Source organism: Sebastes umbrosus, chromosome 15 (assembly GCF_015220745.1).
Source record: "Sebastes umbrosus isolate fSebUmb1 chromosome 15, fSebUmb1.pri, whole genome shotgun sequence".
Lineage (NCBI taxonomy): Eukaryota > Metazoa > Chordata > Actinopteri > Perciformes > Sebastidae > Sebastes > Sebastes umbrosus.
In genome coordinates, this window is record NC_051283.1 from 341,006 (window position 1) to 367,672 (window position 26,667).

At 40.3% G+C, this 26,667-nt stretch overlaps 1 protein-coding gene across 2 annotated transcripts in view; it reads left to right on the forward strand.

Moving 5' to 3' along the window:
* The window catches only part of grin2da (glutamate receptor, ionotropic, N-methyl D-aspartate 2D, a), a 301,745-nt gene that overhangs the window by 116,954 nt on the left and 158,124 nt on the right, over positions 1–26,667 (forward strand). The window contains exons 1-3 of one of the 2 annotated variants that reach the window (XM_037794080.1): positions 12,049–12,177; positions 15,994–16,058; positions 17,603–17,740. In XM_037794080.1, the coding sequence (XP_037650008.1) occupies positions 16,008–16,058; positions 17,603–17,740 (189 nt within the window). In that variant the 5' untranslated portion in view covers positions 12,049–12,177; positions 15,994–16,007. Of the gene's footprint in view, positions 1–11,522; positions 12,178–15,993; positions 16,059–17,602; positions 17,741–26,667 lie in introns of those variants that run through there. The other variant, XM_037794079.1, reaches the window with a different exon arrangement.

The window sequence follows — 26,667 nt, forward strand, 5'->3', positions numbered from 1 at the left end:
ACATCCTCTATGCATTAGAGAAGCTTTAACATCCTTTAAATAGGTCAAGTCTGCACAATAGAAATGCTATTTTCTCATTTTTCCAATGCACTGGTTGAGTTGTTTAGAAAGGAAATCACGTCTTGTTTTGCAGTGTTTTTCATTCAGCGACCCTGAAACACAGATTCTCACTAGAAGAAGACCGTGTGGAGTGGAAATGTTTCATATATTTCATCCTCAGACCATTCTGTGAAAAGACGTTTGTTGGTGAAGTGACCTTTAAAGCATTTTACAACTTTGACTGCTGATGCCAGTGTGCCACTGAGGTCTGGAGGAAATGTAGTTTTGCTGGCTGTGTCTGTCATGGACCGAGCTGGTGGACCAGAGAGACGCAGGTGTTTTTTTAAAAATATTTTTCTTTTTATTTACAAAAGGCAAAAAATCGTAACAAAAATTACTTCTGACAATAATTCTGGCCCATGAAAGACGTCAACATAACAGAACTAAACTGTAGCACTAGCAGAAGAAACTGAGCAGCACCAGCCTGTACTACTAATCTAACTCGAAAACACTGCCCATCCAAAGACGGTATAAGAAGTGGACGTAGTCACCATGACGTCACACATTGGTTTATGGACTGACGTTTTGAAGCCTCAAGTTCGGGATTTTGGCCGTCGCCATCTTGTTTTTGTTTTTTAACCAGAAGTGACACGAGAGGGTGGAGCTAAATAAGACGTTTTTAGGTGACCAAAATGTTACAATTAACTTTAATGAAGTGAAAACACACTGTGAAAGGGTTAAAGTTCTACGACAAAAACACGGACAACTCCCAGACTGGACAACGCCGTGGTAGCAACCTGTCAATCCCAAGGTAGCCCCGCCCTAAAGCATCCTCTTCTTTATGGTCTATCTGACTCTAAATGGTTTCCGGAAGAACAACTCCTGTACAGATCACATCGATCACTCAGAATAATTGTCGAGCAGTGCATCGAATGGCAGTCATTACTGTTCATCATCTTTATTGACTTTGAAAAAGCTTTCGACAGCCTAGACAGAAACATCCTTTGGAAGGTCCTCCGACATTATGCAATACCCATAAAACTGGTCAATCTACTCAAATGCATGTACGATGGATTCACGGGCAAAGTCACTTCAAATGGCAGCTCTCAGACACCCTCCACATAAAAACAGGAGTACGATAAGGCTGTCTTCTGTCCCCCCTGCTCTTTCTTGTTGCCATCGATTGGACCATGAAAAAGTCAATGGATGGCCAAAGGACGGGGTTACAGTGGACTCCCTTCACACTATTGGAAGACCTCGATTTTGCAGATGACTTGGCACTGATCTCAGGAACACAAACACAAATGCAACAGAAGGCAAACAAATTACATGAACACAGCAAACAGCTAGGCCTCATGATCAACGTTGGAAAGATCAAGGTCATGAGGATCAACACTAAATTTCACCAATCAATAAATATCAAGGAGCAACCCTAGAAAATGTGGCAGAGTTTGTCTACCTGGGAAGCAACATCAGCACAGACCGAGGAGCAGATAAGGATGTGGAGCTACGCATCAGCAAAGCAAGACATGCCTTCAGAACACTCCGACCTGTATGGCTCTCTTCCCAGCTCTCCAAAAACACAAAAATCTGAATTTTCAACTCAAATGTAAAATATGTCATTCTTTATGGCTGTGAAACCTGGAAAACCACAAACACGATCACCAACAAACTGCAAGTGTTCACTAACAACTGCCTCTGATACATACTGAGTATATGGTGGCCCAGAAAAATGACAAATACAGACCTATGGAAACAGACAAACCAGGAGCGAATCAACAAAGAAATCAAAAGGAGAAAGTGGAGATGGAGCGGGCATACACTCAGAAAACAAGAAACAAACATAACAAGACAAGCTCTGGACTACAACCCACAAGGAAAGAGGAAGCCAGGGAGACCAAAAACCAACTGGAGACGGTCCACGCTCGACGAGCTAAATAAGATCGAACCAAGTCCTGTGGTTCAGAGTGTGGCTACTAGTGTGGTCATCATAGTGTCTTACACCTTGTTTTGTGCTCATAATCACTGCAGCTCCTTTAAAACCACATTGAATCTTCACAGGGAAGATTGAGATAAAAGAGTGCACCGCCATGAATACTGTATACCCTAAGCTGAGCTGCAGTTGAAGGATTTTCATCTTCTACATATTGTACATTAGCAATGAGCACTCTGTTTCTGTTAATTCATCCATTTGAGAATGACACATGGCTCTTTCTGAAGCTGTAGTTTAGTTCGATGATCCACTACATCCTTCCTTTTCCATCAGTGCCAGAATTGCACAAGAGTCAGGTTTAACTTTAGCGGCAGAGATCCCAATTCCTCTGTGAAGTGTAGCTTTAATAGACCAGAAAGCTGTCTGGCTCTTACTGTGTTATCATTGGTATATACCCCCAAATCACACTACAGACAAAAGATGAAAACAACAACAAAAGTTTTCTGGAGGTTGAAGTAGTGTGGCAAGAAACTTCTGAAATCACCAACTGAGAAGAGTTTTTTTGAGAGGAAAGTGAATAAACACAAAAGGGATAATACAACACTAAACATCTGGAACGCGTTGAATAACACTGATAGTATTTGAAAGTGTTTTTTTTCTCTGTTAGAGACACAACTGGGATGATTCTGCTCTCATCTGCTATCACTCCCAAAATCTGTTTCATATTTTAGCAATCAAATAATGCACTATTGGAGGCATCAGTGGAAAGGGCCTTAATATGTATGAAAGATGTGATCATAAAGCTGTAGCTGTAATTATTTTTTATCTGTAACCTTAATAGAATATCACACAATTCTCAGAATTCTGAGAACTCAAATGCATTTTTCACATGTGGCTCTAATCTAACACGTAATATGATACCCATATCTGTTCAAACACTAAGATTGGTGCTTAATATTTGGTTAAACTTATTTTCTATGTGCCACTATTGTTCTGGCACTCTTTATTTTTTTCTTGGAGCATTGAGCAATGTCTGTCAAAGTCGAGTGGTTTCTTTCAACTGTGCAAAAGTTTTGTGAACCACACGTCTTCACACAGTGGAACAATAAATAAAAGAAAGGAAGATAAGAGATTCAGAGACAAAGAGCTGCTTTGGGACTGCTAATGGACAAGCTGTTCAGATCAAATATCTAGCAATAAACTTGACAGTTATGTCATGTGTGTGTGTGTAAATATTGTATTTGGATAATGTTGGTTGTTAGTGTGTTCTCCTGAATCTTTTCTGACACATAATGTGACGTGTCATCAGTCATTTATTATATAGCTTTATGGCTGCCATATTGAGTGTTAGGATGAAGTACGTTTCACTAACCATGTGGACACGTTGAGTCCAGCTGACAACACCAAATCACCAATGGAGCATCGTGCTGACAGAGCAGTGAAGTTGTGCTTGCCTCAGCTGTTTTCATTCATGCTTTACAATCACTGTCTAGTTTACCAGCTGTGTGGTAGTCAGCTGACTAGCTGCAGCCAATCCTAAACATGCAGGTGTAAAGCGTGGCCATTACAGCCTGATACATGCTGATATGCTCATGCTAACACGTTTTGCTGCAGCAGCTCCATCCACCACCCTATCCCTAGTTCATTTAACTAAGATTTAATGTTAATGTGTCAAATCTAACTGCTATAAGTGCCATCTTTGATGCTGTTCAAACACCACTTTAGAGACCATTTATTGCAAAGGGCGACAGCATAACTTGGCACTTTCAGCTTTAAGGCAGTTTCACACAAAACTCAGATTTTCGTCCGAAATATTTGCATGAAAATTTATAAAAACTGATGTTGAGGATTCATGAATGCTTGCGCACCCCTGCGGACAATTTGTTACATATCATATCCTCTAAAAAAACCCTGTGTCCTATAAGAAACCAAACCTGTGCTCTCTCACCTGATCAGTAACCCTTTAATGTGAATTCCTGCACCGCTAATTCCCTCAGATTATTCCTCATCTCGGTGTCTCATATTCCTTACAACTCCAAACTACGTGCTCTATTGACTCCTCTTCCATCACACAGGCCTGTCTGCTGTTTCCCTATCACTGTCATTGTTTTGTTTAGTGCACAGTGTCCCAACCTTAACCTCGCCAGCACAGTTTCTTCTCTCCTGTCCCCCCCTACCTATAGTATCTTTGACACTTTTGAATTTGATATAGATGCCTCCCTTTTTCCTCTTTGTCCCGCCTTTCTTGACACACTTGGTTGTTGTTTTTTCCCCAGATCAGACATTTGACATCAGCTTTACAGATACTAACTTGCATTTCTATATTTAGTTTTTTTAAAGCCCTCTTTGCCAACTCATCCACCCTCTCATTCCCTCCTCACCCCTACATGTACTGGAACCAATATTCGTGTAGAATTGAGCGGGGGGAAATAATGGGACGGACCTCGATTTCAGCGGATTTTCGCCTGCGGAGTTTGACCAATGAAATCCTTTGACTGATCTCCGTCATTCTGCATAATAATTAGCCATGTGCTTCTGTTTGTTGCATGGAGAGTTTGTTTCTTCGAAACGATGGACGTTTGTTTTCTGGTTAACGGACTTTCACACAAACAGGCTTTTTCTTTCCAAGGGGATATTTCTCGAACTATTGATATTCCAGAATAACAACAGGCCGTCCCCTTCTCAACACCCAATAATGTAGGACAAACACTGCTACCTCTAAAACCAAATAAAGGACAATATATGGCTTGAGGTTGTCCAGCAGCTGGGACACAAAGAAGATGGTAATGTAGCTCATATGCACTTGCTAACGTTAGCGTTAGCATCACATTTGGGGTCCTGTTAGTTTATGTATTAACTTTAACGTTAGCCCCTAAGACATTCTCTGTCTGGACAGGTTTTTTTTCTTGTGTGAAGTGGACACGATGCTATTTCTAAAATGGAAAATTAATAATAATTGGCACCGGAAGTTGTGCAATATGCAGAACTTTAGTCGTCATGCGGACAATTCCCACGCACATTTTATGCATTTCCACATCACACTGGTGAGAAACCTCTTTTCAGTGATGGAATGTAACGTTAACTAAGTACTGTACTTTAGTAAATGTTTGGGGTGCTTGTACTTTACTTGAGTATTTCCATTATGTGCTACTTTATACTTCTCCTTTACATCTTAAAGGGAGAGATTTTACTTTTTACTGCACCACATTTGACAGTTTTAGTTACTTATCAGATTCATATTTTGTATTAAAGGGACTGTTTGTAAGAATCAGAAATGCTTGTTAACAGTAGCACCTGTGGCCGTTAAGTCAACGAAAGTCAGCGTCGGGCTCACGCTCGCTGGCTCTACATAGACATGAACGAGCATCGCTCAACACAGTGAGGCGACACACGTCAGCTAAAAGCACAATATCACTCTATATTTCAGCTGCTTGGCAGTAATGTTAGCTGACCAGACGAAGGTCTCTCCATGAATCAATGCTGATCCTAGTGTTGGCTTTTCCTGCCTCAGCCTCCGGGGCTGAAGCAGGAAAAGAAACGTTATCGTCTCTGACCGCGGCCGGAGAGAGACACTGGCACCCGGTCAGACGATAACGTTTCTCTCTGCGGAGCCCCGTCACTTCACAAGACACGGGAAACCTCTGTTGGTCTGGAGGAGCTGCAGCAGTTATTTCTGCACAAACGTCCACTGAACATTCACTAGATATTCTCAGAGCTAAACTAACTCTGCTGCAGTGTGGAGTGTGCGCGCATGGTTGTGAAGTGGAGCGAGAACGCACGCGGTGTGTGAGTGAAGGCAGGCAGAGGAGCAGAGTACAGCAGAGACTCCGGCCCTGGAGACCAAAGCTACAGTCTCCCCCGCGTCCTCTGACCGCGGCCAACACTATTTAACAGACGGGCTTCACTAGATACAACCAAGAGGTTTTGGTGTTTCACTACAGTTTGTGTTGGAGTCTGAACAGCGTAGCCACACGCGAGCGCGTATATGCGAGGGAGCGCGCATGGGACACCGACCCGGTAGATTTATACGTGTAAAAAGTTACAAAACAGTCCCTCTAATAATCTGAAATCAAGTCATATATTATGATACATTATTGTAGATACCCAACAGTTAATATGCCACTCCATAACCAGCTGCAATAGTAATGTAATGCATACAGTAATGCATCAATAATCATAATCCAATAATATAATACATATTACTCTAACAATAATCATTCTGCATGATGAGTACTTTTATTATTGGCACTTTAAGTATATTTTGATGCTAACGCTTTTGTACTTTTACTCAAGTAAGAGTACATTTTGAATGCAGGACTTTTACTTGTAACAGAGTATTACTACACTGTGGTATTACTACTTTTACTTAAGTAAATGTTCTGAATATTTCTTCATCAACTGCCTCTTTTATTATACAATATATAATGCATGTAATACTTGATACGTTGTTGATACCATCTGTTAATCCATGATTGATATTGTTAGGTTAGCTTAAAAGTCTATTTGCCAGACTACAGAGCTCCATTCTGAACCCGGAAATGTTGAGTACCTCAAAGTTTTATTATATATGTATAGGCATGTTCCAAATCACATACTTTTTCTTTTTACTTTTAGTACGTACTACAGCTACCCTTAAAAAGTATGTACAACATGCAGTATGCATACAATTGGGACACACTACTTCGTCATGACATTGCCCCTTGAACTTTGACCCTCTTGCTCATATACCCGCTGTGCAGAGGATTGTGGGTCAGAATAGTCAGAGAAGCATGCTGGCTTGCATACTGCAAAATACGAGCGGATGTAGTAGGAACTTATAGTATTTTTGGCATACTACATTTGACATACTATGTGAAGGGACATACTAAATCTTTTTTCTTGCATACTAAATAGTATGGTAGTATGGGTATTGGAACACACAGTTAGAAGCTGCCGGATGATAACTTGCATATTTTGGACAATTAGCATAATCAACTATATGGAAAATATTTCAGCAACTGCTTGGCCTGTTTTGGGTCATTGATGATGTTGAATCGATTTCTGACCAGAAGTGGCCATATTATATATGTATATATATATATATATATATATATTATACATATTTCAACTACCTTTGGGCTGATTTTGATGAAGTTTCAGTCAATTTAGAAGTTTTAGAGGACGCTGAATGGATTGGATCGAACAGGTAATTTATGTGTTTAAAATAACTCAAATAACTTCAACTTGATTATACTGTACATTGTAGGATATTTATAAACATAATTATCCAAATAAATGTATCTAAACCCAGATCATCTGTGTTGGCTGTCAGTAAAGATCAAGCCTCTGGTCTGTATTTGTCCTTTATCATCAGGATGATGACTTGCTCAGAGACACATCAACAAAACAATGTTGGAAGACCTGCTGCAGGTCGGTACCTACTGTATATCCTCTTCAGCGTATACACAGGCATCCTCAGTAGAGCTGAACATCATGTGCACAAAAAACAACTCTCCATTCCCCTCAACAACTTTGGTTAAAGTGCCCTGAAGCAAGATGCTTAACCATGAACTTCTAGTAGTCAATAGGTGCTTGAGTGAGTGCTGGGCAGCTCCCGCATGTGTGAATGTGTGTAACCCTTTAGGCTACTGGAGCTGCTTAAAACAGGGATATGATCCTGCTCAGGTTGCCAATTTAGGGTGCTTTCACACCTGCAGTTGGGTTCATTTGGTCCGGACCAAGGGGGAAAAATTATATATTGTTGGTTTAAGTTCTGCTCTGGTTCCTGTTCAAACTGGCTTTTAAATGAACCAAGAGGAGTAAACATGAAGTTCTACTGAATGACAGGTAACTGCATCATCAGGACCCAAATGGGGAAATCAAACTCTTCTGACAGAAGTTCATGCAGCACTTTAATGCTTCTGATGTGTATATTTATATTATTTAGCGAAAGAGGTCACAGAGAAACAAGTGATTTTAAGCATTATTAGTATTATTAGACTGCAAATCAACCACATTTGAAGAATAATGACTAAGAGGTAGAGGCAGGAGGAAAAGGAGGCGTGTTATACAGTAATGATTTTGGGTTTATTACTGTGTGATCGCTGTCATACACTTTTAATGGACTTAATAAATTGACAAAGGACACAGTCATTACAATCACAGCAGTTTGAACAGCTTTTGACATATTAATCAGGGGAATACCTGCACTGAAGTGCATACGTGCTGCCATGGTTACCATATACATGGCCTTATACAGATCAATTATAAGATGGCTTCCTGAACAGATTTCACGATCAGTAGATGGATTTATTAGTAGTTTAGCCTTTGCAATCATGCTAAAATGATAAAAAATTATAAAATCCTGTGGTTGGTTTGTTTGCTTTCACACCAGAAACGAACCGCACCAGAGTCTGCTTGGAAGTGGACCGAGACCACCTTTTCAGCTGGTCTCTGTTCGTTTCTTTGGTCCACATCAGGGTTTGATTGACAGCTTTCACACCAGCCCAAATGAACCGTACTAACCGGGCAAACGGACCTGAATTTGTTTTAACCCAACCAAACAAGTGCGGTGTGAAAGCACCCTGAGTAACTTAACACCAGCTGGAAGTGTCCACTGTGCTCAAGTGATGTAGAAGTGCAGTCAGGGTGTGGTCAGTACACTCTGACATCACTGTAACATGATAATGGTGATGATGATGATGTTGGCTTCTTCATTATTGCATGTATGCATATTTGCCCAGCCTCCATGATATGAGAAGTTACTATAAACCAGATCCAGAAAGCATCACATACATTTTAATTGTTACTAAAAAGTAACGCATACCAATTTACTCAAGTTGCATGATCATTTCTCTAATTTATTCTAATACTCAAAATAACACAAAGCTTGTAACATTTACATTCTACATATTTAGCTTATGCTACAAAGTACAATGACTTTAAAGCATGTGTGGTTTCATCAGCATTAGAAGCAAGTGGTAGTAGGAAACATGAAGATATGAATCAGAAGTCAACAGGACTCCTGTGAAACAATACAGAGCTTAAGGGCAGCTGTGGAGATAATGTGTTGCCGAAATTTCTTTATTGTAATTTTATTTCCTGTGCATCTTAAACTCAGTCAGAATATTTGGACTTGGCCATTATGTCAAATTATGCACAGATTGCTTTCCATTGCCAGGAATCATTATAGACTGTAGCATGCAGAGTGTCATTGTTCAGATGCTCTGCTTGTTCTTTTTGTCTCTGTTGCCCACAAACACTCCTCTCTTTCCCTCTCACTCTCATACTGCAGGTCTCATTTGTGCCCTTTTGCTCTCCCATACAAACACACACTGCATCCGTCCTCCCTCTGCAGCCGAATCTACACTCCTCTATCTAATCCTCTCTCCCTCCCTTGATCCCTCGCTTCATCCATCCCTTTTGTCACCTGCAGGTCTTTCCCTGCTTCCTTATTCTGCTTGTACTCACCATTTATCCTCTGTGGTCGTGCTCTTGCCTGTTCCTCTGGGTCCATCCACACACTGTCATTGCTGCAACTTAGACCTCAGTCGGTGCTGGATTGTGGAAAAAACTAAATTTGTTAGAGATGAAAACCACTATTCTGGACTTCCTGTCTCAGAGGAAATGACCTGCCTGCATACTGTGCTTTTTCCGTCTCTGCGGACTTTTTCAGCCAGAAACACTGTGCTGTGTCTGAATTCCATACTACACACAGTCCTGTATTAGTGTACATAGTATATATTAGAGTATATTTTTATGGCTTGTTTGAGATGAAACATTAATTCAAATCGCTCACTAATATTTAGAACACAAGAGGTTTTTATTTTCTGTTTAAATCCAGATGACGTATTAGAATCTGTGACAGTTTTTTTTCTGCAAAAAAAATGTACTTACAATTGTTTTTTTTTTTCAATTTAAATTCAAATCAACAATTAATCTAAATCAATAAATTTATATCAGTGTATAAAATAATATTAATAGCATTAATAGCAGAATGCAAATAATTGCAAACAACCAGTTTTTGCAGATTGCTTACACACTAAAAGTGAATGCTTAGACAAAAGCATCAAAACTTTAACTTTTGCAACCATGCTTTAAACAATGGCACCAAATGTGCAAACACTTTCTTCTCTCACTTTTTGCAATTTTGCAACACATAGTTTTGTATTAAAATAATATTAGCTTGTCCAACCAGCCCTGTCCCCTAAAAATTACGGATTAAGGGTTATATTTGTTTTTGACATATCACAAATAGGTTCGTAATGATAGTCCGCGGAAGTCTGCATAGGGAGGGGGTTAGGGTGGTGGATGGGTCAAACAAACCCATGACTTTCACCCAGGAGACCGCTGTTAGTGTCCCGTGTATAACTAAAAGTCTACGCTCACTTATTTTCATTTATGTCTGTGGGTCAATAATGTAAAAGCAGTCATTTTGATGATGTATTTTACTAAACCTAAACTGGTAGTTTTGTTACCTAAACATAACCAAGTAGTTTTGTAGTGTTTTTGTTTTGTTTTAATTAACATCGTTAACCTTGTGTCAAAATCTGCCACCGTAATCCGGGAGAACAAATGTTTCCCTCGAAACGTTGAGAATGCAGTTTAGGCGTATGGGAACATCATTTTGTAGGAGACAAGGTTGGTTTAACAGTTCAACCAGATTAACGTGTATTTATTTGGGTAATTCAGCCGTGAATTTCTTACACACCAGGCACACTATAAAATAACATATTCAGCTATTTTTACAACAGTATGTTATTACTGCTGAAATCTTTCTAAAAATCCCTTTCTCTCAATAGTAGGCTTAATGTTTGGAAACCAAGTGCGACATTAAAGCTTAAAGCTTTTATACTCTGGTAACATAACTCTTAATATTTTGTGTTAGGGTGGAATATCCAAAATCACAGCTTATTATATTCAATTACACTGTATATACCTTAAATCTGCCTCAATTTAAAGTCCTGGGTGCAAAAATATTCAAATCGTGTCGAAAGTTACTGAAAAAAAGGCCATTAACAGAAGCTGACACACTTCACTTCCAGCCTCTTCCTATCGCCTCTTCCCATTGGCTCACAGACTAACAGGTGTGTTTGCTAAAGTCTAACTGTGTTACCCAGGTAAGATTGCAGGAATTAAAGCCGATATCCTCTCGTATTGACAATATCACCAATATATTTTAGGTACTAATACTTTGATTAAGACGTCTTGGTTAATCAACAGTAATCACTCTGGAGTTGTTGCACTGCACTCTGGGAAATCCTTATCTGTTCACTTTTGTTGTTGTCCTCTTTAATTCTAAATGTCAGCAGGATTTAATAATAGGAATGCAAACAGTATGAAGTTTACAGACTAACAGGAAGTGTGAGTCAGGAGCAATAAATACAAGGATGAGTAGGTGTGGTGTTTGTCATTTATGTCCATAGTTTACTGGAGAACTGGAGGTAACAGTTCTAGAACAGAGGAAAAGGTGTGAATGTCTGAACGGGTTTTATGGTTACAGGAGAAGTCTGACAGCAGAATGATGACAGTTTTTAATCATCCTCTCCTCTTCTCTCTCTCTTCTCTTCAGGGTCTCCTCTCCTCATCAGGTGAAGCACTGTGAGCCGCCGACCCTCCCCCTCACCTCCCCTCCTCTCCTCCCTCCCTCCCGCCCCAAAGACGTCCCCCACTACCCCAAAATCCCACCTGGTCTCACCTGCCAAACCCCATCCGACAGCTGCCACTGGCCCTCCCCTTACCCCATGGTGGCCCCAAGGCCCGCCCTCTCACTGCTGTTGGCTGTCCTGGCCTGCACGGGGCCCGTGCGCCCCTCGCCCCCCCTACTGCTGCTGACCCGGGAGAGAGAGAGGGACTCGGGTGGGGTCAACATCGCTGTGGTCCACTCGGGCTCCTCCCTGCTCCCGGAGACGGCGAGGAGGACGGGAGGCGCGGGGGTTGGCGAGCCGGGGCCGGGGCCGGGGCCGGGGCAGGGGCCTGGTCTGGGAAACGGTCCAGGAGGAGGAGGAGGAAGAGGAGTAACCGATACAGTTTCAATGGAAGGAGTAGTTGCGATGACCTCATTCTCCTCCTCCATCTCATCATCCCTGTCGCTGGCGGCGCTCGTGGGGGAGACGGTGATGACGCCGTCGGGTCAGGCCAACGTCATCTACCTGGCTGTGAACGAGAGCAGCCCGGGCAGCCTGCTGCTGCAGCTGTGTGAGCTGCTGGCCACCACACCACTGCAGGTAGACCTAATATAATACCCACCTAACACATAACTCTCCCAGGACCTTACTGGTACATTTATTCACAGTTTGTAATAGAGCGATTACGTGAGAATGATCAAAGAGCATTTTAAAAAATGCTTCTACAACATAAAATCCCCAACATTTGCCTGAAAACAAAAAAGAAAAAATGAATAGCAACAAAAAAAGTTCCCATGATCCCAGACAGTTTTCAGAACATTTTAGAAAAAACAATGTACAAAATAACATTCTTACCACAACTAGTGTTGCACGGTATACCGATACTAGAAAGGTATTGCGATACCCTGCCGTTAAAAACGGTACAATACCCCGTTTTATTAGTACCGATACTTAAAGAATGACAGCGTTTTAATACGAGCTGTAAGTTGCGTCAATGTGCAACAGCGGAGCCGTTTGTGTGTGTGCAACGATCTGCTTTAGAGGACGCCATTAGCCATTGCTGCTGGTGGAGCAAGCCTTCAAAAAAAAAACTGCAGTGAGAACCAGTCGGATAGAGTCAACATGTGAAGTTGAAAAGAAAATGAAAGTAGGTCATTAATCTCTCGCCGGCTGCACAGTCCCGCTCTGAGCTGGTGTCTCTATCAGCAGAACTCCCTTAAAAAAAACAAGGAAATAATAGCGCAGCTCAAATTACCGATCAAATTACTGATAACATTACCATCTTTTCTCGATCTGTCCTAGTACCTCATGTAGTTTGGCAAACATACAATCCACCAAAGAGCACGTGTTAAAGTATTATTTTACCATGTGGCTCTGTAACGTGTTAAAATGTTATTTTATCATGTGTCTCTGTAACATGTTAAAGTATTATTTTACCGCGTGTCTCTGTAACGTGTTGAAGTATTATTTCACCGTGTGTCTCTGTAACGTGTTAAAGTATTATTTTACCGTGTGTCGCTGTAACATGTTAAAGTATTATTTTACCGTGTGTCTCTGTAACGAGTTAAAGTATTATTATTATTTCACCATGTGTCTCTGTAACGTGTTAAAGTATTATTTTACCGCGTGTCTCTGTAACGTGTTAAAGTATTATTTTACCGTGTGTCTCTGTAACGTGTTAAAGTATTATTTTACCGCGTGTCTCTGTAACGTATTAAAGTATTATTTCACCGTGTGTCTCTGTAACGTGTTAAAGTATTATTTTACCGCGTGTCTCTGTAACGGGTTAAAGTATTATTTTACCGCGTGTCTCTGTAACATGTTAAAGTATTATTTTACTGTGTGTCTCTTTAACGTGTTAAAGTATTATTTTACCATGTGGCTCTGTAAAGTATTATTTTACCATGTGTCTCTGTAACATGTTAAAGTATTATTTTACCGTGTGTCTTTGTAACGTGTTAAAGTATTATTTTACCGTGTGGCTCTGTAACGTGTTAAAATATAATTTGACTGTGTGTCTCTGTAACTTGTTAAAGTATTATTCTACCGTGTATCTCTGTAACGTGTTAAAGTATTATTTTACCGCGTGTCTCTGTAATGTGTTAAAGTATTATTTTACCGTGTGTCTTTGTAACGTGTTAAAGTATTATTTTACCGTGTGGCTCTGTAACGTGTTAAAATATAATTTGACTGTGTGTCTCTGTAACTTGTTAAAGTATTATTCTACCGTGTATCTCTGTAACGTGTTAAAGTATTATTTTACCGTGTGTCTTTGTAACGTGTTAAAGTATTATTTTACCGCGTGTCTCTGTAACGTGTTAAAGTATTATTTTACCGTGTGTCTTTGTAATGTGTTAAAGTGTTATTTTACCTTGTGTCTCTGTAACGTGTTAAAGTATTATTTTACCGTGTGTCTCTGTAACGTGTTAAAGTATTATTTTACCGCGTGTCTCTGTAACGTGTTAAAGTATTATTTTACCGTGTGTCTCTGTAACAAGTTAAAGTATTATTATTATTTCACCGTGTGTCTCTTTAATGTGTTAAATTATTATTTTACCGTGTGTCTCTGTAACGTGTTAAAGTATTATTTCACCGTGTGTCTCTGTAACGTGTGTTAAGTATTATTTTACCTTGTGTCTCTGTAACCAGTTAAAATATTATTATTATTTCACCGTGTGTCTCTGTAACGTGTTAAAGTATTATTTTACTGCGTGTCTCTGTAACGGGTTAAAGTATTATTTTACCGCGTGTCTCTGTAACATGTTAAAGTATTATTTTACCGCGTGTCTCTGTAACGTGTTAAAGTATTATTTTACCGCGTGTCTCTGTAACGGGTTAAAGTATTATTTTACCGCGTGTCTCTGTAACATGTTAAAGTATTATTTTACCGCGTGTCTCTGTAACGTGTTAAAGTATTATTTTATCGCGTGTCTCTGTAACGTGTTAAAGTATTATTTTACCGCGTGTCTCTGTAACGTGTTAAAGTATTATTTTACCGTGTGTCTCTGTAACGTGTTAACGTATTATTTTACCACGTGTCTTTGTAACGTGTTAAAGTATTATTTTACCGTGTGTCTCTGTAACATGTTTAAGTATTATTTTACCGCGTGTCTCTGTAACGTGTTAACGTATTATTTTACCGCGTGTCTCTGTAACATGTTAAAGTGTTATTTTACCATGTGTCTCTGTAACGTGTTAAAGTATTATTTTACCACGTGTCTTTGTAACGTGTTAAAGTATTATTTTACCGTGTGTCTCTGTAACATGAAATGGATGTAGAGGAAAAGCAGTCCGCTGAGAGTGACTGTTTTCTCTCTTCATACCACTCCGACACAACACAACGCAATCTACAGTTACTGTGGTGCGCCAGCGGGAGCACTGTTTTACGAAAAAAAAAACATTTTAAATAAATTTTATTTTTTAAAATCTTAATTTATAAAAAAAATAATTTGAAGTTCCATGTTCTGTCATCTGTTATTCCATTACTTTTCCTGATGTTTTTAGATTTTTTCCGTGGTATTTATTCAGTATCTGTATCGAGATATTTATGCTGGGTATCGTATCAAGTCAGAATTTAAAAAATCTAAATCTAACCACATCTTGGCGGGATAACTTTAGTAATACTTCTTCAAGGTTCCAAGGTTGGAAGCCTTAATGTGCCATCTTAGTTTTCATGATCCCAACTATAATGTAAGCTTTAATCCAATACTTGCTGTTTTTTCATCTAAATGCTTAAATGCTCATGCTTAAAAGGAATACGTTTGTGTAATGTTTTGTCAGAAGACGTCACCTCTGCATGTGTTGCCCGTCACTGCATGAAGTGGGTGTGATTGACTGATTGTGTTTGTCATCGAGTTAGGCTGCATTCACTCCAGATCAGGCATAGTGGCGATTTGCTGCAGGGTTGTGCAGCAGTGTGGAAGTGTCCCTTTAATGGCCCATTAACTGCACAACAATTAAGGTCTTTTCATCCCTCATAGCTGGGTTGTACAGCTCTGGATCGTCGGTTACGGGATTGGCCACCGCAGCGTGAACACTGCCCACTATCAAATTGAATGGGAGGACTGGCGTTTTCGCTGCACCACCGGGTCTAGTGTGAATGCAGCCTTGTCAGACTCAACCCTCCCCGACCCCCAACAGTTACAACATCATAAAAGGTGTGGGGACGGGGTTTCAGACCTCATTTGAAACTCCATCAGGCACTTTTGTTTTAAGCATACTGACCGCTTAAAGATCAGAGCCCCAGTTTTCTAGCTGAGAAAAGCACTCTGTCAGACCATTAACACGTTGTTGCCATAGTTTATTGGTTATTGGTTTATTCTGCTGTGTTTTAAAGGAACTGCAAACTGTCCCTTCATCCAGTCCTGTTCATTTTCATTGTGCAGTTTGTTCATCTTTTCACTCATTCATTCATAGCATAACACTTGTGGATGGGAGTCTGCACCTCAACACTGCTGCTGCTTGTGATCATACCGACAGAGGTAATAAAACATACTACATGCCATACTCTTCATCAGGGCTGTCTATTGGCAAGAATCTGGCGATACAAAACGTGTCATGATACAGGGTTACTATGCAATATATTGCAATTTATTGCAATACTGTTAGCAAAATGATCTATGGCAATTTTCTTTCAAATCTAATTTTAGGAAAACTGTCATAGTATAAAAACACACTGCATATGCATACAATCTGAGTAAAAAAATTAACTTTTTTATGCAACAGTGGGATCTGCATTTATCAGAGTACCCATGAGGTCCTACATCATAGCACTACTTTGAGAGGACACATACACTGGGATAGCGCATATCTTTGCAAATGAAATAAAGTTATGACTGAGTTCATCTTTGCATGTAAACTATTAATTCAAAATCTATAGGGTTTTTTTTTAGAATCAATAGAGTATCACAAAACGTAATATCGCGATACTCAACATTTTTTATATTTTCTTACACCCTACTCTTCATTCATTTACTCATTTATATATTCATTCATTCATTTTTCTATGAAAATATGCATGCATCTTGTCATCTAATCTGTGTCTATCCTTCGATTTGATTTCATGTCAGAACTGTGGAAAGGTGTTTGCTATAAACGTCTTTGATCAAGTATGATATTAACTCTTTAAAGTAACACTTGCTATCTTATTTCCAGGTCCTGTCTGTAGCCTATTTGCTTATCAAATGCTTCCCAGTGAGGATTGAGCTGTCAGCTACACTTAGCTTCAATTTGCTCCCCTGAATCGCTACAAGAAAACAAGCGTAAAGTCATCAAGCCAGCCTCAAATTACCATTGCTCCTCATATCATTACGGAAAGTAATGGTAATTTCCAGAACTTCATGTGTTTCTCCTGAATCCATTACCACTGCTGACAGTTCTTTCTTGAAAGGTAATCAAAAGAAAACCCTGATTAACAGAAAGCTCATACAAAACATGGCTTGCGGCAGTAGTTGAGCATGTATGCAGCAGCCACACCTGTTAGTAAGCCCTGTAGGAGCTGAGGTAAGCCAGCAGCTTATCTGTTGTTTTTGTGTTGTGATGCAGCTTAAGTTGTGCAGGTACAACACACACTCTTGTCCTGACAGGATGCCAGTCCACTGCAGGGACTTAACTCCGATTTTATCTCTGTGAACATTGATTGCCAATCACAGCAGCACACAAGTCCCATTTTTAAAAGCCTCCAACAGTTGTTTCATTACTTCATTAAACCTGTAAAAGAAAGAATCCATTTCTTCAGCAGTCCAGATATATGTGAGCAGGGTAAGAAAGTAAAGTCTTAGTTTGGAGGAGTAGGAGTATTAACTGTTATCTTGAACGCTGTGGACAGCTTGTGTACATACATATTGTACTATTATATTTTGCTCACCCTTTAATTTATTCTCAAGGCTTGGTGCATACAGTATGAATAAAAGCAGCGGAAGCTTTGATGGATCAAAATGTGATGAGAAGCTTATGAAACTGCGTCTCAATGAGGCTGATGTAATGCCTTTTGTCTGATGTGTGTCAACCTTTGTTTTACTTCCAGGGTTTGGTGTTTGAGGAGGAGAGACCGCCGCCGCCGAACCGCGCCCCTCTGGCCCCCATGCTGGAGTTTGTCTCCGCCCAGACGGGAGTTCCTGTGGCTGCCGTAGGGGGAGGGGCCAGCCTGGGACGAGAGCCACAGGTACAAATGGATTACTTAACGTTGCATCATCAACCCTGTTAATTTCATTTGGACTACAGCTAGGACTGTCTGTGATTTAGAGGATGAAATGCATACTGTAAGAAATAATGAGTGGAATGACTGAATAACTACCTCTTGACCTCTACTGACCTTTCTGAGTTGGGATTTCTTCATTTTGAATTAGGATTACAGATTACAAATACTAGTACGGCGCCCGTTGAGAACGGGTGGATTGGCTCCCGGTATTGCTGCTTGCAACGTTGTTATGGGTGTACCCTTTCGGGGCGAGCCGATTGCTTAGCACTCAGAAGTGCTGCTTGCAGTGTTGTTTAGAACTGCTAATCGCTCTTTGACTAGAGCGATAAACTCTTCTTCCCTACCGCTCCAGGGTAGGGAAGAAGAGTTTGGGTATAATGTTAGTATATTTATGTTATGTTCATGATGTTATATCAGTGCATTATTGTCGAAAAAGTCTATTGTCTAAAGTCTATAGTCATTTGATCCATTGTTAATATTCAGGCTGTTCTCATATAACTTACGTAGCTATAGTAATGCACTGTAATTCATGTATATCCCACAAAAAATCAATTTGTAAAATCCCGTAATCGTGAACCTCAAAGTTTAAAGAACGGCGAACACCGGGAGGACATTTGTCCAGGACACCGGTGTTTGTGTCCTGTGTGAAACCAGAATTCAACGTTGATTTATTTATCACGTAACTTATGTACTTAAGTAACGCCACTTTCTGAGTTATTTTAAGCCAAACCATGATCTTTTCCTAAATCTTTATAAGTCGTTTTCTTGCCTTAACCTAACTGAGTAGTTTTGTTGCCTAGTCCTAACCAAGTTGATCTTTTCCTAAACCTAAGGAAGCTGTTTCCTGTGAAGACGGAGGTTTATTTTGAAAATACTGTATGTAATGTCCAACATGTAACAAGCAGAAATTGACACGTGTTGCTGGACATTTGTAGGAAAAGAAATGAAAAGGGAGGAATAACTTTTTCGTAAGATATCATATGAAACACTGTATGATGATACGTTATGATATTACAGTAAAATAGAGCAGCTTCAACACCAGCATGGGACATTTAGGTAGCAGAGGTTATTGCTTCACTTCTTTACACCACATTAGGTTCTCATCATAGCAAAAAGAGCTGGCGCAGACTTGAGGCAAGGTTCCTCTTTTTTTCTTCACAGAAATGTCCACTTCAGCTGGATGTGACAAATGCTCCAGGCCTGTGAGTAATATTGATGTATAACAGTCACTATCTGTAACAGAGGGCGGTACCTCATAGTGTTGTGAAGAATCTGTACTTTCATTCAGACTGAAGGCCCTTGTAGGATATAGTTATTTTCTAAATTTTCAGAAAAACATGCTGCTGTGGCCTCATCACGAAGCAGTAATGAAGAAGAGGAACATTAATTTTTGTCAGAATTGCTCTAGTTCTGTCACTGCTGCTGAGCTCATCGGCATCACAACTGCTTTTCATTACTGAGTGGAGGAAATGTGTTAGTAATTTGACATTTTCTCGTGCACACCGTGTGATTCTGCAGTAGTCCAGTGTACAACTGAGGAAAAGGTGTATTAGCAACTGCAATCATTTTCTTACATTTGTTCTTTTGACCAAAACCAGAGTTTCAATTTGAAAAGTCCCGATCCAGTTAATCATGTTGTTGCTGTGCTGTATTTGCTCACCTTGTTTTAAATGGTGCTTGCTTGCCTATTGTTACAGACTAATTAATGGGTGCCAACTCTCCAACTGGCTAATCTGTGTGTGGATGTTTTGCTGACAGACATTAGTATTGAGTAGATCAAGCTAACTAAGCAGTTTAGCTTGACAGATGTGATATTTAATAAATGGGCCAATTTGTTTTAAGTGGATCATTTTGACAGTATAATGTGCTTATGTGATTTCTACACAACTGTATAACTACGGTACCATTTTGACATAACACACTCAGCTGAAGCATTGTCAGCATCTGAATATATTCATTATCAAAAGCAGTTGTGATTAAGGCGGGAGGGGGAGTTCACTTTGAAGTCACACAAGGTGCAGAACTACTTTTGCTCTTGTTAGACTCAATAAAGTCCCTTTTATTCCATTTATACAAGTCACTGTGCATCTGCCTCTACATGTAAATACTAATGCTAGAAGCCTAATATGTTGATATGTTGTTATGTAGGAGCATACATTTTTCTTTCATTCAGTCATGATGGCAGTTGTGTTCTTGGAAGTCTTAGACCTATCTGGCTCATATGAAAAGGTATTTTAGGGTGACCATATTATCAAACACCCGAACCCAACCCGTTCTCACTCCCAACTCATCACATACCGCCGTTTGGTCAGCGCCCCTCGGCATCGGAGACTGACGCACGGAGGCACCCTTTAGCAACTGTATGTGACGAACCGGGCTTTCAACTAACTCCAATGTAAACCCACCCGCAGTGTTAGACGGTCGGAGTACATGACGTAGAATTAATGGCATGAGAGTCCATTCAGGGCAGGCTGGAGTGGTGGTGGATCGATCCAAAAACCCAAGACTTTCAACCAGGAGATCGCTGTTCGTGTTCAGTGTGAAACTAAAATAATGGTGACTTATTTTCACGTCAGTCTTTAGTCCCCTTGAGTCACTAGTCAGTGAAGTTAACATCAACCACGACCGTTTCCTGACCCTAAATAAGTGGTTGTGTTGCCTAAACCTAACTTCCTGTGAAAACTGAAGTTACTCTGAAAGGACACTGTGCATGTAACAAGCGTATATTGACACTCTGTCCCTGGTCCGTCCAAAAGTAACGCAAGAGGGGAACCATGCGTCGGTCTCCGAAGGTAAGGGGCACTGACGAAGTATTTGACAAGTTGAGAGTAAGAATGTGTTGCCAAACCAGGACCCTCAAATGTACATGCACACGCACATGTATGTGTTTATGCACGCACGATAGAGGCGTTTTCATCACGTGGAAGGCAATTATTTCTGTGCTTAGCACACCTACCGGGAACACCTTTCACCTTTCGGACAGCGCCTCAGCAGATGGAAAATTATGTTTTTTCTCCCAAAATCCACCAAAACATAATTTATTTGAAAACTTTATAATAACACCAGTAAAAACAAAAAGATGACATTGGTTTAAACACAAGGTATTTGTCAGTGCACAAGTGCAGTCTGTCAGTTAAATGGCCGACTGTGACACATTCTCTGCCAGTTATTGTATATTGCTATCTGGCCGATTTAATATGATCATTATTTTTATCTTTATGATCTGTGCTACTGAAAACGTCCTCTTGTAGTGTTTGCACAACACAGCATTTTCATTGCCAGGTACTTTACGAAGGAAGGAGTAATCCTACTGGAGCTCTTTAGAAAAGACCAACTTTCTCTCCAGCATGACAGCTAACTGTTAGCGTAATGACAGGTTCGGTCAGAAAGAGCCTAAAACGTCATAGCAACAGCCTTGATGACACATTCCTTGATTGACACATACAGACCAATCAGTGGTGGTGCATTGTTTGTTTTTAATGAGTGTGACAGAACAAGGTAAATGTCTTTGTAAGCGCTGAAAACAAGGATGATACTATTATTATTCATATTTTAATTGTGTTGAAAACCGGGACAATTTGGTAGTGACTGTTGAAAACCGGGACATTGCCGTGTTTTACATATTTGGTTGGACTCGGGACACCCGACTTGAAACCGGGACAATCCCGGACAAACTGGGATGTCTGGTCACCGTAGTTGGAACTAGGACGGACGGATCGGATATCTCTTTGCTCATTTAGCATAAATAGATTGCCAGTTACAAGCATGGATTGAGTTTATCTCTTTCCTTTTCCACTGTGTTTGAGTCAAATGTTTCTTAACTTGAAAAGCTCCGGTTCTGTGACCCTGCCTATCGGGCTTCAACACAACAAATTGGCAGATTTGCCCCCAGAGTAGCTCTGCATTTGAGAAATGTTTGTATAACTAAACTCTAATCAGTTCTAAATTGCCTTTTGGGACACTGAGTCATGCATTTTTTTTTCCTCATACACGCCAAGAATCATTCAACCTTGTGTCAACAGTGCTTCAGTAACTGTGACTTGGGACCCGACGTCAGTCATTCACTGTTTCTGGTGAGTGCTCACATGACAAGAGGTGCTTTAGCTCCAGCTAGGCACCAACATTTGGTTTTATGTTTCAGACTGCACCCCCACCACTCAGTCTAAGCACGTTCCATGTACGCTCCACTCTAAGCTGGGTTAAGAAAGCCAGACAAGCTTACAACATAAATCAGGCTGATGCTGGTTTGATATTTGACCCAGTTCAGAGCAGCGTAACCTCAGGTGAGCCCCGTCGACACGGGAAGGCGCTGATACTCCCTGGAGTTTCCTCTTTGATCATCTGCGTGTACACAAAGATGCACAAAGAGACTGGATGATTCATTTAAACACATGCTCGCTGCCTCTTTGTTTTATGTTCAGGAAGACTAAATAATTAGTTATTAACAACACTGCTGAGAATTTTGAACCATGTTGAGAAAAGTGCACAGGAATATTCACACTGTCATGATGAGTTGCTTTATTTCAACTCACATTCATTCCAACTCTCAACCTATAGCTTATGGAGTTCCCCTTTGTTCTAGTTTTAAGACAAATACAATAGAAGAAAGAAAGAAATGAATTCCTCGTTCAAGCAGTGAGCGGCTCATCTGTCCAGATTAAATGTGACTGGAGCAGGAGGAAGGCTATCGCTGGTTCTTTCATTGACACTGAAAGCCTTATTCACGAGCTGAGGACTTTTTTTGAGTGTTCATTCATTCAGTCAGCCACGAGGCAAAGAGAAGAGCTGTACTGGATGAGAACAGAGAGAACTAGCTTGGACTGCTACTCTTAAGGAGACTTGCAGTATGAGTCCCTGAATTATGTTCAGGACAGTAAAACAGAGTCCAATTTACAGTGAAAGCCCATGTCAGGGCTACTTTTCATTAGCATTGCTAGCTTGTCTGCTTGTACTAGAGGTAAATGGTGATAACTCAGCTGACCTTGGAAAAAAAGTAAAACTCACTACAGCATCCTGTCGCCATGTATTAGTGTCATTGCAGAACTTTTACTCAGATTTCACCCAGCAAAACTCTTCCAGCAGCCCTATACAGGCTGGAGAAATGTCACTAGTGAGAGTTGCAGGATGGTTAAAATTCATAAGCTCTCATTAAATATTTAAAAGGGACTGTTTGTAACTTCTTACACGTATAAATCAATCCGGGTCGGTGTCCCATGCACGCTCTCGTGTGTCTCCGCTGTTTAGACTCAGACTACAACACAAACTACAGTGAAACACCAAAACCTCTTAGTTGTATCTAGTGAAGCCCGTCTGTTAAACAGTGTTGGCCGCCGTCGGAGAACGCGGGGGAGACCGTAGCTTTGGTCTCCAGGACCGGAGCCTCTGCTGGACTCTGCTCCTCTGCTCCTCTGCCTGCCTGCCTTCACTCACAGCTCGCTCCACTCTCACGTGCATGCGCGCACACTCCACACTGCAGAAGAGTTAGTAGCTCTGAGAATATCTAGTGAATGTACAGTGGACGTTTGTGCAGAAATAACTGCTGCAGCTCCTCCAGACCAACAGAGGTTTCCTCACATTCAGTTAACGCGTGCACACGGGCGAGCGCCAGCAACAGGACCCTGACTTTCGTTGACTTAACGGCCACAGGTGTTGCTGTTACAACCAAATTCTGATTCTTACAAACAGTCCCTTTAAAAGTCAAATTTCATAATATTTGCAGGAAGGAGGTATGTTAGAGATTCTGATAGAGTGTCAGTAGAACACTTGTTTCTTAGGCATTTAGTTGATAAGAAATGAAATTGGAAACAAAACATTGATTTTATTTGTAACAAAACTGTGAACTCTCTGGAGGTCCTCAGCAAACTACGAAGCCTTATAAATCTCTCTTTTTTATTAACGTTATATCATTCCATGATTTATCCCTATTTGATTCATGGTAATATTATTTGAGTAAATACACACCCTCCAATCTCCATAAACTTTATTTGCTGTAGAAATGATGTGCAGCTATTTTAAACGCTAACGAGGCCTCTGTTCCACGGAACATTCTCTCAGTATATGACATACATATTCATCAGATATGTGTGTTCATATATAAATATTTGCTATTTCTCTACCATCATCGTTTAGCAACTTCTTCAAGTTGAATTCCCAAATTCACTCAAGTAACACTACATATAAATACAGTATATGTTAGTGATGGAACGGTTCAGGTAAAAAATCTGAACCGTTCAGTTCGCTAGTCATGGTTCTCTAGTCACTGTTCTCTAATCACGGTTCTCTAGTCACTGTTCTCTAGTCACGGTTCTCTAGTCACGGTTCGCTAGTCACTGTTCTCTAGTCACTGTTCTCTAGTCACGGTTCTCTAGTCACGGTTCCGCTAGTCACGGTTCGCTAGTCACGGTTCTCTAGTCACGGTTCGCTATTCACGGCTCTCTAGTCACGGCTCACTAGTCACGGCTCTCTAGTCACTGTTCTCTAGTCACGGTTCACTAGTCACGGTTCTCTAGTCACGGTTCTCTAGTCACGGTTCGCTAGTCACGGTTCGCTAGTCAAGTTTCGCTAGTCACGGCTCTCTAGTCACGGCTCTAGTCACGGTTCTCTAGTCACGGTTCTCTAGTCAGGGTTCTCTAGTCACGGTTCTCTAGTCAGGGTTCTCTAGTCACGGTTTGGGTCGTGTATGAATTGTTCGGTTCATTTGAAATAAGTTATGAAGCCGATTGTGTATTTTTTCATGTAGAGTTAGGTTCCCGTTTATTGTCACACTAGAAATCAAAGCCTATGGAAGGAGGCTGGGACACGGGCGGACATGAGTCTTGAGGTACCGGGTATAACACATGCGCAGTGTAACTGAAGCTGCGGTCTTGCGTTGCTATTGGCTCAATTTCGGCGACTGCAGACCAGATTTTACTGCGCATGTGTTGATGAAGCGTGACCCAGCCCCCTTCACCGATGAAGTGCAGAGTGCAGCTGTCAGTCAGTTTAGGAAATGGCGAGTAGACACGATAAAGTCCAGTTCGAGGATCCACCAGCATCGTTTGTCTCTGCTGTATGGGAGCATTATGGATTTAGTGTTAACATGAAAATGATGGAAAAAAGTGGTGGATAAAACGGCGACTGTGTGAGCACTGTGCAACACGTGTGGTTTATGCTAGCGGCAACACTCCGGTGTGTCCGTCGTTAGTGCAAGGAGGAGAGAGTCGGGTAGGAAAGAGCAACGCTGCCTTCTCCCCGCAGCATTTAAACAGCCTCTACATGCAGACTCAGACGGGGTAAAAACATAACTACAGCATCGGGGAGGTTTATAGTGAAAGATATGCAGCCTTATGCAGTCGTGGAGGACGCTGGATTTCAGCATATGATTAACTTAACGTTACTTGAGCCGCACTATAATATTCCCTCTCGCCGACACTTAAGCAACACAGTAATTCCAGCAGCACATTCCCTGTAATGTGTTTTATTTATTTTATATTTATTAATTATTGTTAAATAACACAGTGGCACAGACATGTAATCATATTCCTCCAAATACTGCACTTTGTGAGTGGAAAAACTAATCTTTCAATTAAGAGCTGATAATCAGGGACATATGTTATACTGTTCTTTTTTTTTTAGTATAGTTCTGTTTGAGCTTATGCTTCAATTTATGTTGATGGCCATAGTCTATAATTAAATCATATTTATATGAAAATAACAAAGCTGCATTTTGTGTTTGCACTAATTATTGTAGAAGACCTATTCTTTCAATTAAGATTTGATAATGAAGAGATGTTTATGTTCCTTATGTAGTCATACTTTTGTTAAGGCAAACATTTGCTTACTTATTTTTGCCAAATAAATGAAAAGCATGTTGAAATCAGAACATGACCTCCTCGCTGTAAAATAAATGTATCGAACCGAACCGAAAACCGTGACCCCAAAACCGTGATATGAACCAAACCGTGAATATTGTGAACCATTCCACCCCTAGTATATACTGTATATATATATAATTCATGATTATTATATTATAATTATGAATTATTTCTTGATTTGACGTGTGTATATGTATGTTCTTTTGTTTTTGTTTTGTTTTATTTATTTGTTTTTATTGGATTGTTGTCTACTGTTTAGTTTTCAGTAGTTTTATGCTTATTTGTGTGCTTTTTATGGACATTTAGTTTTTTGTATTTAGTTTTTCTCCTTATGTTGAGGGGAGGTCTGTTGTATAAGCCTGTAGCTTGTTGACCTCTACTGTCATATCTCATATCTTTTTCATTATCTAGATTTGATTAAGTCTTATGTGTGTGCAAATAAACTAAAACAAACAAAAAAGTCAGATAATGAAGAGAGCACAACCTTAACGCCACTGTAGTAAAAAGACATGATCCAAAATGTGTCCATTGTAACATCAAATATAAACTCAAAAAAGACATTGTTGAACCCCAAATCAGTGGTCTACTCGATGATTTAGTAATATCCAAAGCCAGCGATGGTCAGTCGGCAGTAAACATGCAAGCAGATGAACTCGGTAGCGGTAGTGCGACATGTGTTCCTTGAACTGAATGTGTTCATAACTGTGAAATATTTTGTTCAAATTAATGTGCATTTAATACTGAATACAGATGAGTGAAGGTGAAAGCAGTGTTGGTTTCTTCATCACTGTGCACGTTATTCCCCTGGTTTAAGGGACCTGATATTCATGTAGTGACTGGACTACATGTGGTTGGCTTATTTACTAACTTTAAAGGAAAACTATGGTTTATTACAGCTTGAGCATTATCTTCATAGCTCCAGCTATCAGTTATGAGAACTTTAAACCCACCAAAGCACCTGCTGAAATATCAGAATGCGGTGACCTTGCTAAAAATCGATCCAACAGAGCAACAAGCTCGAGCAGGCAGAGCTGATAA